The sequence below is a fragment of the Limulus polyphemus genome, unplaced genomic scaffold, assembly GCF_000517525.1.
Source record: "Limulus polyphemus unplaced genomic scaffold, Limulus_polyphemus-2.1.2 Scaffold736, whole genome shotgun sequence".
Classification (NCBI taxonomy): domain Eukaryota; kingdom Metazoa; phylum Arthropoda; class Merostomata; order Xiphosura; family Limulidae; genus Limulus; species Limulus polyphemus.
Genome location: NW_013666346.1, coordinates 184,387 through 204,511, shown reverse-complemented (window position 1 = coordinate 204,511; position 20,125 = coordinate 184,387). Strand labels below are relative to the sequence as shown.

General features: G+C 33.4%; 1 protein-coding gene across 3 annotated transcripts in view; it reads right to left on the bottom strand.

Moving 5' to 3' along the window:
• Positions 1-8,989: 8,989 nt before the first annotated feature.
• Positions 8,990-20,125, bottom strand: part of LOC106460257 (emerin homolog 1-like) — a 21,664-nt gene continuing 10,528 nt past the window's right edge. For all 3 annotated transcript variants that reach the window (XM_022386929.1, XM_022386926.1, XM_022386928.1), the window contains exons 3-5: positions 17,652-17,781; positions 13,122-13,223; positions 8,990-9,558 (exon numbers count right to left, since the gene is read on the bottom strand). In XM_022386929.1, the coding sequence (XP_022242637.1) occupies positions 9,351-9,558; positions 13,122-13,223; positions 17,652-17,781 (440 nt within the window). In that variant the 3' untranslated portion in view covers positions 8,990-9,350. The remainder of the gene's footprint in view (positions 9,559-13,121; positions 13,224-17,651; positions 17,782-20,125) is intronic.

Here is a 20,125-nt window from a genome sequence, read left to right as displayed (position 1 = left end):
CTTAATCAGCCCCAAACAATGGCAAGCCCCTTCCAGACCCCACAGCTAAACCCTAATGCAGCCATATTCGGTCCCGTTAGAAGTCATATCCCAGATATGTATGTCAGTAATAGGAGTGATCCAGTACGAAGGAAGCCACAGGAATTCGATGGGAAAGCACCGTGGGAAGCATATAGAGTACAATTTGAGCTACTGGCAGAGATGAATGGATGGACAGAGGAGCAGAAAACAGTATATCTGGCAACGAGCTTGAAGAGACAACCACTGGAAATACTTGGACAATTGTCAGCAGACGACAGACACAACTATAGAGCACTGGTAGCGGCTCTAGAACTCAGGTACGGAACCCAAAATCAGTCAGAAGTCTACAGGGCTAGGTTTAGGACTAGAGTCCGTGCTAAAGGGGAGAGCCTGCAAGAGCTGGCACAGGATTTGGAAAGTATGGCACACAAAGCCTACCCAACTGCACCACCCGATCTCCTCAAGTTGTTGCCGAGGGGTCAGTTTGTAGATGCCTCAGACAGTCCACAACTGAAGATACAAGTAAAGTAAGCAAACCCCTCTACTATGCAGGATGCAATGGCCAGAGCTCTTAATTCCAATCCTATGTTAAGTCCAGCACAGAGGTACCAAGGTTGGTACAGTCATCAGGATTCAAAGCCAGAAAAGGGCAGCTTTCAGAGAAGTTTGAGGGACTTTGCTGACACTGTAACAAACCTGAGCACAAGAAAGCTCAATGCTGGAAACTTCAACACAGGGAAGATGCTACGGCAGGAAAGGCTGCTACCCAGAAAGGTTGTTGGTAACTGTGGAGAGCAAGGACATATGAGGAGCCAGTGTAAGAAGAATACCAACAATAAGTCAGCTTTGGGAAACCAGTAGTGGTTGGTGTTGAAGGACGCTTACTAACCCCATTGTGAAAGTCCCAACAGCTAAGTGTAAAATGACAAGCACACTGCAGTTGGGAAAGTGTCGACTTGGCAAACGGTTATACCGAGAAAGTTACGGGAAGTTGTGCTGCGTCAATCCCATGATAGTTTAACAGGAGGGCATCTCGGAGTTAAGAAGACATTGAAACACCTACGACAGTGATTTTACTGGATAGGTATGAGGCAAGATGTGGAAGAATGGTGCAGGACCTGCAGCACATGTTGTGCTAAAGAAGCATAAGACTTTTTTAGTCTTAGTGTATTTGATGATTGTAGTTTCTTTGTTTCTTAATATGTATTTTAAAACCGACTGTTTAATGACAACATATATTAGGATATAAAAGTGTAACACTCACTGTCAGGTAGTCATGATAATCTTATTAACACTTCCTAGCCAATAAAATTTGTAAGCTCAAGGTTTTTTATCAATGAAACTACCTTACTTTTCTGTTGCAACACTCATGAGACTTTCGCTAAAGTAAAACAAATAATTTTTAAGTTTATTTTTTGATTGTTTAATATTTGAACCTTACTCCTTTTTTGTAATTTTTATTGGTTAAATCTGAAACATATCATTTTTTTTAGGAAATTTTATTTATTACTCAGCTATAAAAATACTGCCTAGTTAAAAATATTACCCAGTTATGATTGATGATGATCAGTGCGGTAGTTTCCGAGATCCGAGTTTAGGACGTATACATCGTAAGCTCAATTATAATACGATTTAGGCTTACCGCTGAGCCACCAGGGAGCATTTTATGTGTCCATACAACATGGGACTTTCTAAAATTAACTTGTATGTAGTTTCCGTCGAAAGCTTCTATTTACCTTAGTTTCTAAGCACCTCTACCTTATCTTTTAACGTCAACCTATACGTATATGCAGCAGCACAAAGTTTTAACAGCTTCATAGTTTAAACTTCAATTCTTTCAGTAATAATTTTTAGTTATTTTCTCTTCGTTTAATTCCAGCTTCATTGTTGCTTTTGCTGCATATAATAAACTCATTTTATTAAGTTAGTCCTCCACCTTTGTAAGCGCATTTAATTAAGGCCCTTCTACTTGTGTATGTGAATAATATTGTGTAGTTTGAAGTCTATTTCAAGTTCATTCGAGTTTAACAGTTCTGTAAAACGAAAGAAAATAATATTTCAAGAGACTCCAGTCAGTAAAATTAAATATATAAACCGAAAACATTCAAATGACCAAACATGAACATATTTCGTTCCTGAAAATATTTCCGACATAGATTACATCTCTTGCAAATTATTTTTTATCTCACATCTCATTAAGTATTAAAACTCTTTACATTTATTTAGAGTTATAAAATATATCATAAGTTTTATTAAAGTACTAGTGCACGTTTGTGTAGCAGATAATATAGTGATTTCTTGCACTTTTTTTTCTTTTCAGGTGTCAGCTTTGCAGCTATCGTGATGGTGGAGTTCCAGAATGCTGATGCGACATAACTGTGATTGTTAAGGCAATTTCTTAGTCTTAAGAGTGGAAGTTATTTTGTGAATATTATGTATATAATTTTTTCTACGTAAATGTAAGTGAAGAAGAAGTAGCATACATCTTTGATTTTTTTAATATGCCACACTTAATTATATTATCTGTCGTACTTTTGGTAAGTAAGTTAATTCTTTTCGCGCCCAAAAAGCACACAAGTTCAGTGCTTAGCTCGTATTAACTGTGGCACAGCGGATGGGAATGGTAACATGAACGGGATAGGATTTCACTCCTAAGTGGGTGAATGAGGTACTCAGTTACCCAGAGTGGATTCTTGATTAATATGACAAGGTAATTAAATAGCACTGGGGTCCCAAACACCAAGGTGGTTTCTTTATTAGTGTTAAAAGGTAATTAAGTAATTGTGGTTCCAAGTAACAATGTCGTTTACTTAGACGTACTTGTGGCCAAATTATTCAGAGCATTTTCAATTCATAAACACCTGAAATCCCATGATCTGTTGTAGCTTTCCTTTAGAAGATTTAGTTCATTTTTCTTGGCGCTTCCATAGACTTTAGGCTTGTCAGGAACACATAGTAAAACTAACATAATTATTAGAGACTGAAGCAAACATGGGAGTCTTTTTAGATGTTCCACAACCATGCTAAACTTCCTCTTTTAGCAAATAATATTGGCTTAGCCAAACTTTCTCATTTATTCACTGAGGTTGGTTATTACCAAAACTACACAAGGGCAATCTCAATCAGCCGTCCCTGATGTTACGTATTACAATTTCGAATGGTCTGAAATTGAGTTAAATGATACTTTAAATTTACTAGTTAAATTGTATTGGACTTAGCAGTTAAGTAAAAACCGATATATAGTCAGTTTATAATATTTGCCAACAAGATTGATACACACAGTTTTCTTTTTTAACACAAATATGTTTTAATATACAAACAACAATACAATTTACAATAACAGTTATTACAAATACTTATTATACACAATGATTTATAATCAAAAGTTTCACAAACTTACAAGCAATATAACTCTTCTTTCTAATCTGGAACTTCTTCGATATCTTATCGAGGGTTCACGATGAGCGAGTTGATGTAGGCATAATTCACTTAACAGGGAGCTAGCTAGCTTTGTCCTTCGTTATTTACCAGCCACACACGCCGAGTTTTCCACCGTAATGTTTCGTAAAAATACTAATGTCCGATGAGAATCCACTGAAGTTAAACGACTTGTAATATTCGAACTTTGTAAATGCTCCTAGTCAAATATCTGAAGTTTTCCGATTGATTAGCATTATAACAAAAACAGTTATAGCTTCCGAAGTTTATAGCACACTAATAATAGATACTCATGTTTTGGCACGTCGCGTTGGTTATATTTATAGACGTGTGGAGGCTTTCTAGAAAATTCAGATTTACGTAACAATATTGACGCTACATTTAAGCATTTACATACATACATAAATTGTTGATTCTTACCCTCGAGAATCTTCTGCAACTTTGGAGAATAGCTATGCATGTTTTTAAATATAAACTTAATCTAAACAAACGTTGATATTAAAATAAATATGTAATAACAATTTCATTACACTAATTTTAAACTGATGGACTAGTGGGAACTAACGGACTAATCAACAGCAATCACCGCCAACTCTAGAACTTATCTAATTGAAATGTCATTTGACTGTCACTCTTATAACACAGCAAGGTCGAGACCAATTTTGTGGCAACAAAATGTGAACCCTGGACACTCGGATTCACAGATCGGCATGTTAAGCAATAAGCCATGCTTGGCACACCCGTTCACTAAAACTGAACAGTGCTTCTTCAAGATCACCTGTGGAGATCAAATCCAACAGTTTGGCCAATTCTGACTTGAATTCAAAAGAAAAGTTACAATTCATAAAATGATATATTTATTATTAAGAAGTTGCAGCTTTCTTATTCTATTTAATATTGAAAAATGATATAAACTCTCATCCTTTTTCACACAAAAGAAATCGCTCACCCTTAGATACAACTCTTATTTATTTTAAATTTGAATGTGGCAATTAAGTCTCTTTTTCATCTTATTTCAACCTAATCACTTGCTATCCATTAGCAATGGGCAATTTTTATTCTACTCTTCTCTTTTCGAACTTGTGTCTTAAGTTCTCTCATGTTTCTAAAGTTTTTTGACTATACCTATTCCTTTTGTGTAACTTGAACATAAATGGTGTTTTTGCCACTCTGTAGTAGACCAGTCTGCAGTAGATCTCGTTTCTTTACTAGCTAGCCCGTGGAAGGATTATCATGAACTTCCTGAAAGAAATATAATTGTTGTACTTTAACTTTTCTCTCTTGGATCCATCCTGAGAGCTGAAACCTATGGATTAAGTTAGAAATTTGTAAGGAAATTTACAATTTTTCTCATTTATTAAATTTTAGCTATCTCTCGCATAATTCCTTCTTATGACCAGATGAAATATCTTCCCATACTTTTGTTGGCTTCCCAATATTATTCAAGTTGGATCCTGTAGTCAAGAAAAAGAATCAAAGGATAATAAAATATTTTAGTTTTACTGTGTTTTGAAATTATATTTTCGTCTAATTGTGCTAAACAAACTTCAAACTACGAGTAACTGAGAGCTTCTTTTGAGCTGCATCAGCTTTCGTTAACCTAGCTATGTTGATGTTAGATAATATTATGCAGTTGGATTTAATGTACCCTAAATCACAGGTTGGTGTATGCCATGAAACACATTCTTCAAAAGTTTATAGAAGGAAAGAAACTTATTGTTCTTTTCTCACTATACGTTACTCATCTTAGTCCATGATCAACCAGCCTTTAAATATTGGTTCATTTTTTATTCTATGGTAATAACCACTTCCCATTTTCAATCCCCAACTGTACAGGTATTTCAGCTTATGTAATTGTTTGCTCTATTTGTTGTTCTAATGACAGAAGCTGCTATCTTTTCTTGACCAACTCTTCTGGAATCATCAGAGTCTGAGAGACTCTTGAAGACAAAGGCCACAAATTCATTTCAATCTCTTCTTACCTCGTATTATGATGTCCCAACAGGTACTACTCCCTTTCAACCTCTTTCTCTTTGGTATCATCTCTGTTAATTCTCACTCTTTTACTTTGTCGTTTTTTTTTGTTTTGTTTATTAATGTATTTCTCATAATCACTGATCATCTCACTTATCTTCAAAGTTCTGCTAACAAAATGTACGATTTTTTCTTCCCATGAATCATTTTCCTTTCTTTTTGGTTGACATGTCTGACTCCAAACGTTAATTGAAGTCAATATCGATATAATGTCTCAAGTTATTAACACTTTTTTTTCTGTCACTTCAGCCACAAAACAAACTTGCTTGCAGATCATGTCAATGGAAAAATTTGTTTCTTTTCCAAACATCATTGAATTAGGAGGTCATCATTTGGACTGCTTATCAGTGGCCTTATAGCCAACAATGATAAACACTTTATGCTGTTAATACAGAGGGTTGTAGGGAATTAGCCAAAAAAGCTTGACTGCTCAGAATAAATCTTGGCTCTTTTAAAAATCAGAGCAGGAAGCAGCCAATTATAAAAACAAACCTAAGCAATGTGTTTGTCTACTTCATAGCTGCCAAAGAAATGCACAACAGAAAGGATACAAAAGCATCAGTCTAAAAAAAAATGAGTTGAGTCAAAATGGAGATAAAAAGAAACAAACACAAGTAATATCCATTAAACCATTAACTTAATAAGCCTATGTGTAAAGGAGTGTATAACTGAACTATGAACTAAATCACCTAAAACAGAAGATCAAAACAAGGAAAACTTGAGATTGATAACATGGATAAAGGTGCAGTTTGTTTAATAACCAAAGCAAAAACATGGTATCTTAATACTACTTTATAATGTTCTTCAACCTAACTTGTGGTCTTAAGATTTATCACTGTGACGGGTGGTCCATGGGTTGATGCTCCTATTCATGAAGTTTAGCAGCATGGAGTATCCCTTTACAAACTCTGTGGTCTTGAACTATCTTTAATTCCTTTTGTGACAGAATCAATGCCTCGTGCTACTTCATTTCACAGTATTCTTCAAAGTTTCAATGGCCGAGGTGAGATTAATTCCAAATTCTCACTTTTTTTCTATCACCACATTATCCACATGTAATTTAGCTAAGAGTTCATGAGCTAAAACTTATCAGAGAATAACCATTCCTTTTTGAAGGACCACTAGCTTCTTTCCTTGTGGTATCTTTATTCCATTTGGCTAATGTATGTGGTAGTTGTTGATCTTTAGAAAACCTGAATAGCAATCCATCATAAGAATCACATGAGATTTCAGTAAGAAATGGTGGGTTACTAACTAGAATTGTATTGTTTCCAAATATAGTCCATGTGACCTATTAATTCTATCCATTATGGGAATCACATGAAAATTCAGTTAAGATCCTTCAGTTGTTGATTCTTAGAAAAACTGAACAGCAATCTATCATAGAAATCACAAGAGAATTCAGTGGGTATTGGTGGGTTACTAACTAGAATAGTAGTGTCTCCAAATATACAACCTATTAATTCTACATTATACATTTTTAATTATCTTTATAAAGCAGAATTATTGAATATTCTAAAAATGACATTTATTACATTTCAGTAGCTAATACCGAGTTAAATTATAACAAGGTTTTCAAAATAATTTTTACAAGTATCTACTGAAATTTTATATGAATATTTCATATTCAACTTCTTGCATTACATAATTGTAGAACTGCTCAACAATAATGTTCAAACTCACCAAAAGTACATGGGATTTTAACACAGCTGAGGTTGTCTTGAGAAGAATGATTAGTACATCGGCTTAAAAAAAATAGTTGTTTCCTGATTTCATTTTACCACGAAACTTTTCTAAATATACAGATTTTTATCTTTATCTTATTTCATGTCAAAAGCAAACCACTCCTCCTTGCTTGCTTTCCATATTCCATCTAGTTTACAAGGACGACAGTTTCCTTGCATCAATTTTAACATGCTAATCTCACAGAAATTGGTAGGTGCTCTGTCTGGTGACTTCACTTGTATGTGCTCATATGAAATAGCATGAATACTAATTTCATTCTCCTGCTACTTGATGTATGTGATGGTTGAAAGGGAGGTAATTATGTCACTGTAATTTCAGTGATATAGATAATGAGGTGAAGGTAACATGGTCACCTGTCCTTGAAAAATACTGCATTCAGTATGTAATGGAAGTTGCACTGTACTTAATTTTCAATGGGCAAGAGATAGATATAAAAACTTGGAAAAAATTTTAATTCATCCAAGAGGTGATTTCCTTAATTTGGTGTCTTGCTGAACAAGTCTGGTAAACATAAAGTCATATCAAACTTTAACATCATTTGGATAAACTTATGAGTGAATAAAAAGAAATAAAATCAATGTTACTGCACAAAGCAAAATACAGTATAAGCAGTTTCTCACATATACTAGTAACGAGACACATTTCAGGTATCTAAAAATAACTATTAAAAGAATAAACAAATCTTATTCTATGTTAAAGACTAATTTATTTGGATGATGCAAAGAATTTAAGAGTTGAAAAAGAGAGAGTGAGCAAAATGTGAATAATTTTACTGAAAACTAAGCAAACAAAATATACATCAAACTATATAAATGGAGAAAGTAATGACTATTCATGGCACATTTCAAAACACAAAAACAAAGTGGTTAATAGATCTAAAACTCCCGATATTTATGTGTACTCTCAGTCTAATAAATATTCTCCTCATTAGAGTTTTAAACTTAATTTTGCTTGTATTTAAAAATTAAAATGTGATACAGAATATAACAGGAAGTAATGAACCCTTCCTTGATCTGAAAAAAAAAACAGAGATTACATCCTGTTACTCAAGTAAATGTTTTTCTACTTTGAGATTCTGAGAAAAGAACAAGCCTGTTGAAGTTTCATTAATCGTAACTAAATCACCATTTCCCAACATGGCAATAAAGATGTTTAAACACAAAATTACAAACACAGTTATTAAAATATGGTCTGTGTTCAGACTTATCTAATTTATATTTAATGATGTAACTGCTGTAATCATATCCATTATAGAAAATATGTTAAGTTGTAAGTGCTTCTGTTTTATTTGTCTAGCAGTGCGTTGCTCTGTCAAAATAAAAACTTAAATGAACATGTGGTCAGGATTCACTAGTAGCGTGTTTCATAATCACCCAAAACCATTAAATTACTATTAATAAAATAATTATATAAACACAGATACACACATGTGAATGTAACATATTGTATTGTTTTTCTTAGGTGGGTGAAAACCTACACCTCATTATTTTGTTTTAAAAAATATGACATTAGCATGTAACAAAGCACTAGAAATGAAACTTTGAGAAGTTTTTGTTATTAAGCAAAAAACTATTCAATAAACTATCTGTACTGTGCTAACCACATGTATCAAAACCCAATTTTTAGCATTAAAAACCCTCAGACTTACTACTGAGACACTAGGAAGCCTGAGTCAAATAGATATTGAGTTTTGTGAAGTTATGTAATGAATGAAATCACTTACAAATAACAGCAGTTTTTATTTAATTACATATTATACACTGTACGATGAAGTGCAAAACATAAATAAGATAAACAGTAATGAAGAATAATACACACAATTAAGGCACAAACTGTTTTAAGCAATTAAAGAACCAGGTTTAATTTCAAAACACTAAAAACTGTTAAATATAAAGTTTGCTACATAAAGAAAAACTTGTATGTGCAAAAAAATGGGGAGTTTTAATTTTATTTCCAGTTTTAATAACTGAGCACTAAATTTGATTTGCTTCTTTCTTGCTACTTAGTGCATGAGAAAATCACAGAGCTGTCTATATTTCAAAGATACATTATAATCACTGCTATTTCATTACAAACAACATATTAACCACTTTCAAAATGTTCCCTACATGTTAAGTGTTCACATTAATGCCTGGAATGGAAGTGCTCACAGAACTCTCCATATTTTGATACACCAGGAAAACTAGGACAAAAAGTACTGAAAAAATAACCAATTTCACGAAAAGAGACACGGAAGTTTGTTGAGATGCTTTAGGTTGAAACTGATCAACATCATGTGAGTTCTTTAAGTGACCTGAGGAATAAATGCTGTCATCCAACCTGGGTAAATAAAATTTAGTTTCAAACATTAAGTCTGAAGTAATACAAAAAGATTAAACAAATTAATAATATACATAAAAAATAAGTATTAAATTAATAATATAGAAGCAGTCTATTTAAAACAGGGAAGATGTATGGTAATCTAATTCTAAAATAGATTTCAACAGTTGACATTAAACATGAATTTTTGTTTTCAGTTTTGATATATTGCACACTCTACTTGAAAGCTGTGTATTACTGTTCACCATTAGTGAAAATCTAGGCTAACATCATAGTACAATGTGTATTTTACTTGAAAACTGTGTACCATTATTGACTGTTAGCAAAAGTCTAGGATGTGGATCATTTAAGTAGGCTAACATAATAGTACAATGTGTATTTTACTTGAAAGTTGTATGCCATTATTGAGTGTTATTCAAAGTCTAAGGTGTGAATTAAGTAGGCTAACATCATAAAAAAGTCTGTATTCTACTTGAAAGCTACTTCCATTGTTGAAAGTCTATGATGTGAATTGTTAAATCCATAGTAGTGGTTATTTTTGTTTGATTTGTATCACAAGAAGTATCTTTACAAAATAATCTTGAAAGAAGGATGAATAAAGAAGAAATAAACCAACCACACACACACAAAACGAAATAACTTCATGGTATAAGCTTACAGTTAATGTCTTGCATTGCTCTTTTATCTCTGGAAGATATCCTAGTGACTTCATAGTACAAAGCAATCCTACAGATTTAAACCTAACAAAAGTTGTCCCTGTTCTTAAAGAACTGAAATAATGATTGCTTACAACATGGTAGGAGCTGTAACAAGCTCATTTTGTGAATGAAACAACTTCACACAATATCTTAACCATTGTTCTCAAAGAAAATCAATTAAGTTTCATAGTATTTAAGAAAAGAATAACTGATCTACAGTTTAAGATGTAAACATAATTGGTCTATAGTTTAGGGTGTAAACATAATTGGTCTATAGTTTAGAAGGTTAACAACTGATCTATAGTTTAGGATGTAAAAATAATTAGTCTGTAGTTTAGAAGGTTAACAACTGATCTATAGTTTAGGATATAAAAATAACTGGTCTAAAGTTTAGGATATAAAAATAATTGATCTATGGTTTAAGAGGTAAACATAATTGGTCTATAGTTTAGGGTGTAAACATAATTGGTCTATAGTTTAGAAGGTTAACAACTGATCTATAGTTTAGGGTGTAAACATAATTGGTCTATAGTTTAGAAGGTTAACAACTGATCTATAGTTTAGGATATAAAAATAATTGATCTATGGTTTAGGAGGTAAACATAATTGATCTTGTGACTTGATAACAGAACCAGCAACAGCTAGTAATGATTTTCAGGACTAAGATCAATTAATGTTCTACTTCATATCACTCACTCCATTACTAGTAATGATTTTCAGGCCTAAGATCAATTAATGTTCTACTTCATATCACTCACTATGTTGCTAGTAATGATTTTCAGGCCTAAGGTCAATTAGTGTTCTACTTCATATCACTCACGATGTACATAAATTTTCAATTATGGAGAAAGTACACTTTCTTCTTCTAGCCGAGGTAAGAAAAATAGATTACATAAACAATTGTTTATGTAAGGCCTATTTATTACACAGAAGACAAGCCAATAAAACACTGATATTTCATACATATAATATAAACTACCATTTGCACTACATAATTCAAAATATCATAAGATACAAGTTTCAAAGTCTGCATCACATCGTAATAGTTTTCACACACTACTAGATTACATACTTTTAAACTTTATATTTGGCTATCTACACTTTACACAATTTTACACTATTATTTCTCAAACTTTCAGATGATATATGTCAGTGCCAGATTACATTGACTGACACATGTATTTGTGAATTGACAATAGCTTCAGACTACACTTGACTATGGCATATGTTGTTGTTCAGACTATATATCCATATCAGACTACACCCGACTATGGCAGGTGTTGTTGTTCAGACTATATATCAGTATCAGACTACACCTGACTATGGCATATGTTGTTGTTCAGACTATATATCAGTATCAGACTACACCTGACTATGGCATATGTTGTTGTTCGGACTATATATCAGTATCAGACTACACCTGACTATGGCATATGTTGTTGTTTAGACTATACATCAATATCAGACTACACCTGTCTATGGCATATGTTGTTGTTTAGACTATATATCAGTATCAGACTACACTTGACTATGGCAGGTGTTGTTGTTCAGACTATACATCAATATCAGACTACACTTGACTATGGCATATGTTGTTGTTCAGACTATATATCCATATCAGACTACACCCGACTATGGCATGTGTTGTTGTTCAGACTAAATATCAGTATCAGACTACACTTGACTATGTGGCATGTTGTGTGAACCAAAAATAGAGTTTAGACTAACTACATCAACTCTGCAAATGCCCCATACACCAAGGGTATTATAACTTTCTACACCAGGTGTATAAAAACATGTAATGTAATCTTAAATCTGAACCCATTTTACAAAGTGGAAGTAATCTATTCATAGTTATTTACAGTTCATTATGTTACAATATAAAAAAGATATTTCCATGGCAATTTGCATTCTAAGTGATATGATGTCAGAGGAAATTATTGTAAGACTCTCCATCACAGTCGCACTGTAATTTTACAGTACTTATAATAACATAAATCAAAAGTGGAATAGTGTTAGTGATAAAAAAAAGGTTCAGGTTCACTTACCATTTTCTTAAACTGCAAATTTTTTAGTGTCAAAAATGGAGTGTTCTAGAAATTGTTTAACCTATAAATCTACCTAATGTCTCACCGAAGCTTGATATAATTTTTTTAGAAACATCCTGTAGAGCAAGCGGATGTCATATTTTTAACTTTCCCAATTTCAGTATAACTTGTCCTAAATACCCTCACTTTTTTGTTGTTGTATAATGATATAATTTCAAAGCTGTTATAAAACAACAAACTGTAAGATAATCAGTATAAAGACTAAAATATTCTTGTTTTTATTAATTTAAGTCAAAGAAACAATTACATACGTGTAGTTACACAACTATTTAAATAAGCAGTGAGAAAACAAACAGAAAGGCATTTCTAATGGTACTAATTGCATGTTTCAGAATTAGCAGAATGACAACATTTTGCATCATAAGTTAGTTGAGTAATTATATGTGAGCCTCAGAATAACCTTCCTATGAATTGGTGAGATTTAACAGTATTTAAACTGTGAATGGATAAATAATTATTTGTAATTAGCAGCAGTTTAGATTCACATCAGCAAGTAATGTTGATGCAACATACAGAGTTTTTATTATTTGAAGAATTCTTCAAAGAAAAAACTATTGAAGATAGTACATTTCTTCATTAATCATCATTAAATATAATGTATAATACAAAAATTATACATTCATGTTTATATATACGTAAAAACTAAAATGTTAAGCACACAGTTACATGATAAACACATCTGTAAACTGCTATGCTATTATGATTTGAAACAAGCATGATGTTATAGATATTTTCTTCTTAGACAGAAACATCATACCTTCTTAGTCCATATAGTGAACCACTCTGAAGATGCTCAGAACAAGGGCTGTGAGTTGATGCCAGCGGTCGTCTGCGTAGTTCATTAGTCCAATCTCTGGTTCTGGGAGAAAAAAAAAGAGAAGTACATGTACGACAGAATACCACTAGTGTGGGTTATATGTAACATTCAAAATTCTTTTGTGCATCTTGAATCATCTTAATTTAATTGGCAAAACTCTTTTAGTGAAAATACATTATTCTTTTAAAAACAACAAACAAACACTTTATATAATGAGCATCTTAACTTTTTTCTTACTGTTTAAATCCCTTAGTTGGTCTGAATCATATAAAGCTGTAGGTGAAGTAAGATAAAAAAAAACATCCAATTATGACTGCGGACAAGCCACAGCTATCCTCCTTTCCCCTTGTAAATCCTTCCTATACATCAGGAAGAAAGTATGAAATTTCCAAGGGAATGTACAGTAGACGTCCAGCTCAGTGTACCAACAGGACTGTTGTCCTAAAACTTTGATGAGCTTAAAAAACATTGTATAGACCTTTCCTATTGTCAGAAAAGTAAATCCAACTTTTAACATATCCAGTACCAAGGTAATGTAGAACCATCAGAAAAGTAAATCCAACTTTTAACATATTCAGTATCAAGGTAATGTAGAACCATCAGAAAAGTAAATCCAACTTTTAACATATCCAGTATCAAGGTAATGTAGAACCATCAGAAAAGTAAATCCAACTTTTAACATATCCAGTATCAAGGTAATGTAGAACCATCAGAAAAGTAAATCCAACTTTTAACATATCCAGTATCAAGGTAATGTAGAACCACCACAGAAAGAAATCCATCTTTTAACATATCCAGTATCAAGGTAATGTAGAGAACCACTACAGAAGAGAATACAACTGGTGTATTCTGTGTGTGTGTTTTATGAACTTATCTAGTTTTGACTGGTGTGAGAATGACACTTCAGATTCCCTATTGAGTACAAACCTAACAAATGTCTGATACATTTGACTGATAGTTCTTGTGCAAGGATTTAATAAAATAATAATTTGAAGAGTCCAATGTTTTTAAAATGCATAATCATTTATTGTATAAATTTAAAAGCAATAAAAAACTAAAAAATTATGTTTATTAACTGATAGGGATCTTAGCAAAGAGCATAAAATGTCAACACCAATCCAAGGCATGAAAGTCCATAAAATACAGGATAAATATGGAGTACGCTGCTTAAGGTCATCTTGAAAGATGTCTTTTCATTTTCAGTTCTAGTCTAGCTTTTAACAATAATTACATAAATGTTATTACTACCTTAAAACACGAAATACAGATTAGAATATTTCAAATTACACACCACAAATAGTACTGCTTTTTAGTTTTCAACTTTTCACACTGTTTTCTATGGAACTATTCATATGTATGAAATTCTACAACAAACGTTAGTATTTAAAAAGTACAATACAGACCTACAGTTCTTTGAAATCTACAGGTAACTACTGAATATCATTCCTTTATCCTAGATGAACAATTTATATGATGTAGTAAATTAAAGTGAAGCACAGTAAATGACAAAAAATGATTATTTTGAGTACACATAAATAAATTTGTGAATAATATATACATATTTTTATATTGACAACCAAAGATTTCAGTATTCATAATCTTTGGAACTTTTATTCAAAGAAACCAGTTGTTGGACAAAATGTGGGATTATTGTAATCTGTTTTGTATCGATGCAGCAGAAACAAGTAACTGGCCAAAAGATGGGGAAACACTGGTTGATCAAATTTAACATGTAAGTAATAACATAAAAAAAATATTTTATTAGGAAATTTATTACAATTGGAAGAAAGATTCAACATATAGAATGTCATAATTTATTCATATATTTTATGATATTTTCCTTCTTAGGTCCCGTTTTCACATCACAGTAAAATAAAAATAACCGTCAATATACCTGCTTGGTGAATTTTTGCAAGTGGAATAGGAATCAATAAAAAAAATGTACTTGTAAGATCTTCAATATCATGAGATACTACCACTGTAATTTACACTAGTTATCTTTGTAAATCACGTTACAAAAAATAGTTCAATGTCTAGTTTTGGACAGCTTACATATGAAGGTTTAGAAAGGCTTATAGCAGCATGAAACTAATTTAGATTTTGCTCCTTATCTCTAGAAAACCTGACAAAATGGATGGAAAATAATATTAGTAATAACATAAATTTATTCAGGCTACACACACACACACGTGTGAGGTTATATATGAAGTATTAACAAACAGTTAAATCATATATAAATCAACCACTCCATAAACATGTGTGTAAAAAAGGTTAAATAAGTTACTAAGGCTTGTACTATCTACCGATAAACCATCATATCCATCAACAGCTACCATTAACTTATATGTATATGTAAATTTTAAATATCAGTAGTTCACCTGATGATAAACTTGCAATAAACAAAAAACAACATTTAACTCTTAAATTACCTTAGTTATTACAACTTAAGAAGTTCTTTATCCTAAACACACACACACTCTCTACTAGTATAAACAATTATGTAACCTACCCACACTTCAGGTATAAAACATTTGCTACATGTAGTCGTGGCAGCAGAAGTAAAAAAAAAAGTTAAAAGTCTAGTGTATTACTTTTGTTTACATTCACGTGGAGTTCATATTGTAAAAGATTGAAATTACTACATAAATAGTGAGTATATCTACTACCAATGATTTGTTTTGTTTGTTTTGGATTTCTTACAAAGCTACACGAGGGCTATCTGCGCTAGCTGTCCCTAATCTGGCAGTGTAAGACTACAGGGAAGGCAGCTAGTCATCACCACCCATCGCCAACTCTTGGGCTACTCTTTTACCAACGAATAGTGGGATTGACCATCACATTATAACACCCCCCACGGCTGAAATGGCGAGCATATTTGGTGGGACGGGGAATCGAACCTGCAACCCGCAAATTACGAATCGAGTGCCCTAACCACCTGACCATGCCGGGCCACTACCAATGAAGTGATTTCCACTGGGCTTCACAAGTTTACATGTTACAAAAATATTGATGTTATATAATTCAATAAAAACCAAAACACTGGTTTGCATATTATATCATGTAGGGATCCTTACAGTAATGAGATTCCCCAAACCCTCGGATTTATAGAAGAAAATTCTAGGATTTTCAAGATTAACTCTTACCTGGACTGAATGATATCCCCCAATTTTGTTTTCTTTTTACAGTGGCAATACTTAACCAAATTGTATGAAAACTTTTAATCAACACAGTTTCTTTATTAAACTTCATAAGAAAGTTAACAGAAAGCTATCTGTACGATGTTTAATTATTTACACACTGGATATTCTATGGCTCTTCTTGCTGAATGATGGCGATGCAGTCAGGCACACAAGTATACAAAGGAGATCCAATTCAAGCATTCATAAGGTAACAGTTTTAATAACAAAGCTATTTGCGTAAATGTTTGAAGTTTTACCAATCTCTCGTGTTTGCATTATTTTTTAATCATGCTAAGGATTGCAGATAATCTAATTACTTTTGATTAAGACAAAACTGAACATAAGTAAAAGATTTAGAATCCCACGTTTTAGTCCACTAAAATTCCCAAATCTCAGGATTCAGAAAAAGCATCAGAATTGCAATCACAAAAACTAAGATTTTTAACATTGAATATAGTAAATATATATTGATCATGTTTCAGTTTTCTTTCAACATGGTTATACTCCACTTATCAGAATAATACCTATAACAAAACAGGCTAACAACTTCCCTTCAAAAATCAGTAGTTTACAAAACTAAACCCTTATAACAATAATACCTATAACAAAACAGGCTAGCAGTCTCCTTTCAAAAGTCAGTAATTTACAAAACTAAACCCTTATAACAATAATACCTATAACAAAAAGGCTAGCAGTCTCCCTTCAAAAGTAAGTAGTTTACAAAAATAAACCCTTATAACATTTGAGACATTTAACTTACTATAACCAATAATTTCATTTAATGAAACTATTAAATCTTTATATCAATGAAGTAAGCCATTATGCATCTGTGTAAAAACAAATTATTTTACTAAAGTGTTGGAAAATGAAAACATTAATTCACTGTATAAAATTGTATTGACCTAAAGATGACTGTACTGCAATATAATAGGAATAAGACAGGATACACTACATAATAGTAAGTTCTTAGGATTAAGCCATGCTGTGAATAAAGCAAAATCAGCCTCATGCACCTGCGATAGGATCAAACTGAGTTATATTTAAGTATTATGAACAAAATATTTATTATGGTAAATATTTTAAGGAAGTTGTTCTACTTATAAATGTGAAATTATGCATAAGTTTTTATTCAAACTAGAAAAAACTGCTGGGAAAATTTGTTTATAATTGTGAATTCTCTAGTAAGCATGCAACCTATAAAAAACTTTTTGCCAAAAAAATATAAAAATGAAATAAGATACCACACACATCGTACACAGAAACTTTAATAATACAGTATTTATCTCTATACCTATCACACACAACAGGAGATTGGGAATTTTGCTGCTGTTCCTCATCTGTATTCTCTTCAGACCTTTCCTCCTGATCTTTATTTTGGAGAAGATGAGCAAGCTTTCTTTGATAAACAGCTCTGGTTGAATCTAAAGATAATAAAGGTTGAATGGGTTAACATGTATTTGCAGAGAACATTTGAAAAACATTAACTTATTCTTAAATATAGGAAAATCGCAAGCAGCTAACTCTGCAAAATGTTCCTTCAACTACGACGTAATGTGTTAATTATTGAACTGAGACAAAGTAGACCAATAATTTTTATATTTCTGTAAACCAAATGGAAAATAATGCAAATGTACAACTTTTATTTTTCATTTTACTTATTACAGTTAAGATTTTCCTTACCTGAAAATGTATTTCCAATAGCTCTTTCCATTACCTCTTCACACAGTTTAACTATCTTCCCCATGCAATCTGTCTTAAAGACTTGCAGGCCACTAACCTTCAGTGAACTCTCACCTTATCTCTCAAGAATTACACCAATAGAAGTGCAACACGATTCCATGCGCAATAACTCTTCCTATGCATTTGCACTCTATAACTTCATTCTTTGAGGAGACAAGAAATGCAAAGGTGCACTGAAAGTGGAAGGAGGAAGAGTGGGAATGGGTGTGAAAAGGTTAATATCTATTGGAAATACATTTTTAGGTAAAGAAAATGTTACCTTCTGAAATGATACCACACCTCTTCACACAGTTTAGCTAAAATCTCATGTTGAAGTGAGGGAAGGGCCAGTGCAAAGTCTTACCAAGATGAGCTCCCTTTAGAAAGCACCAAAAGGAAATCCATAGAGTGTGACACCTGATGACAGGAGTTCCATAGGAGCACACCCATGAAAAACCACATATCATTTTGTCCAAGTTATACTCTTCATCTGGGAATAAAGGGAGGAGGAGGAGGCCAACAAGCCCAACGTGTCATAAAGATGGATAGAATAAGAACATGGCCGTCCAAGTACTTGCACACAAGAGGTCAGAAAGTCAATATGTGTAGCATGTTTGGGATGCACTCACACCATAAATTGTGTGCTCACCTCAATTTTACCATCAAACTATTGGATTGAAACCAGCTGCAGGATGAGTGCACAGTAGTCACGCTATAGAGATTGGTGTAGTGTGTGTGGACCCCTCCACTCAACTGAACAGATATTGGCCACAGGAGGAGGATACGGTATGTTAGTGCATGCTCACCTCAACTCTACTGATTAGACAAGAATGCAGGAGGAGGGCACAATATCACAGTGCATGCTTGCCTAAACTCTACCGAAGACTTGCAGGAGGAGGACACTTGATTAAATGTGTGTTCATTACAACTCTACAGGCACAGGCTGCAGGATGAAGGCACAAGTGACATGTGGTATATATAAATGGAGTCTGGCTCAATGGCTAGTGAATCAGACATGTCCAAAACATGAAAGTGGAGGGAAAAAATCCTTTGGTGGAACAGTGATGTATGAGGCTGATGCAAGAGAGAAGGTATTGTGGGCAGAGGAAGAGGGGGATTAGAAAAGGGAACCAAGGTTGTGATGGTCAAAGAGGCACCAAAAAGAGGACACAACAAAGAGTGTTGCAAATCAAGGCAAGGACATGACGTAAAAATCAGAGAGATGGATAGGCATAAAGAAGAAGATAAGATCAGTCATGACTGAAAACAACAACAGCAAGGGCCAAGAGATGGGGAACTGGAGGCCAGAAGAGAGGAAGCTTAGAGTTGAGAGGGATGGTGTGCCAAACCAAGAGCATACCCAATGGAAAACCTGAAGCTGAAAAGACAATTCCATGGACAAAATATGGTTCAGCTGAGAGAGGCAGCCTGCAACAAGGTTCATAGCATCAGGCATGTGACGAGTGATGAAATGAACCCATTAAGAATTGGCCCAATAAAGAAGGTTCAGGGGTTGAAAGCAAAGGGTCTTAGATCAGGTACCCCCTTGGCAGTTGATATAGGAAACAACTGTGGAATTTTTGGAAAGGATTGTAACTAATATGATTTACTAGGGGGATAAGAAATGGAAACATGCCAAACAGACCACCAGAAGTTCAAGCATGTTGATATGGAGAAAGCATTCATTCTGGGTCCAAGTGCTAGATGTGAAATTGCCATTCATAGATGCTCCCCAACAACCAGATAGGGAAGCATTGGTGAAGAGGTGAAAGTTTGGTCTGGGTGGAGGTAATGGAACACTTGCAGTGTCATTTGATCGATCAAATCACCAAGTCAGATTCTCAAGTACAGGAGGAGACAGGTGAACCACTGAGGTCAATGGATCCCACGAGTGGTTCCACTTGTCACTCAAGGATCACTGGAGGAGGTGCATATGAACTCAACCCAATGGGATAAGCAGTTCCAGTGAAGGTATGGTCCAGAATAGAAGCAAGCTCTCATGCACTATGAGTAGGAGAGGCATGAATATATGTAACCAAAAGTTCC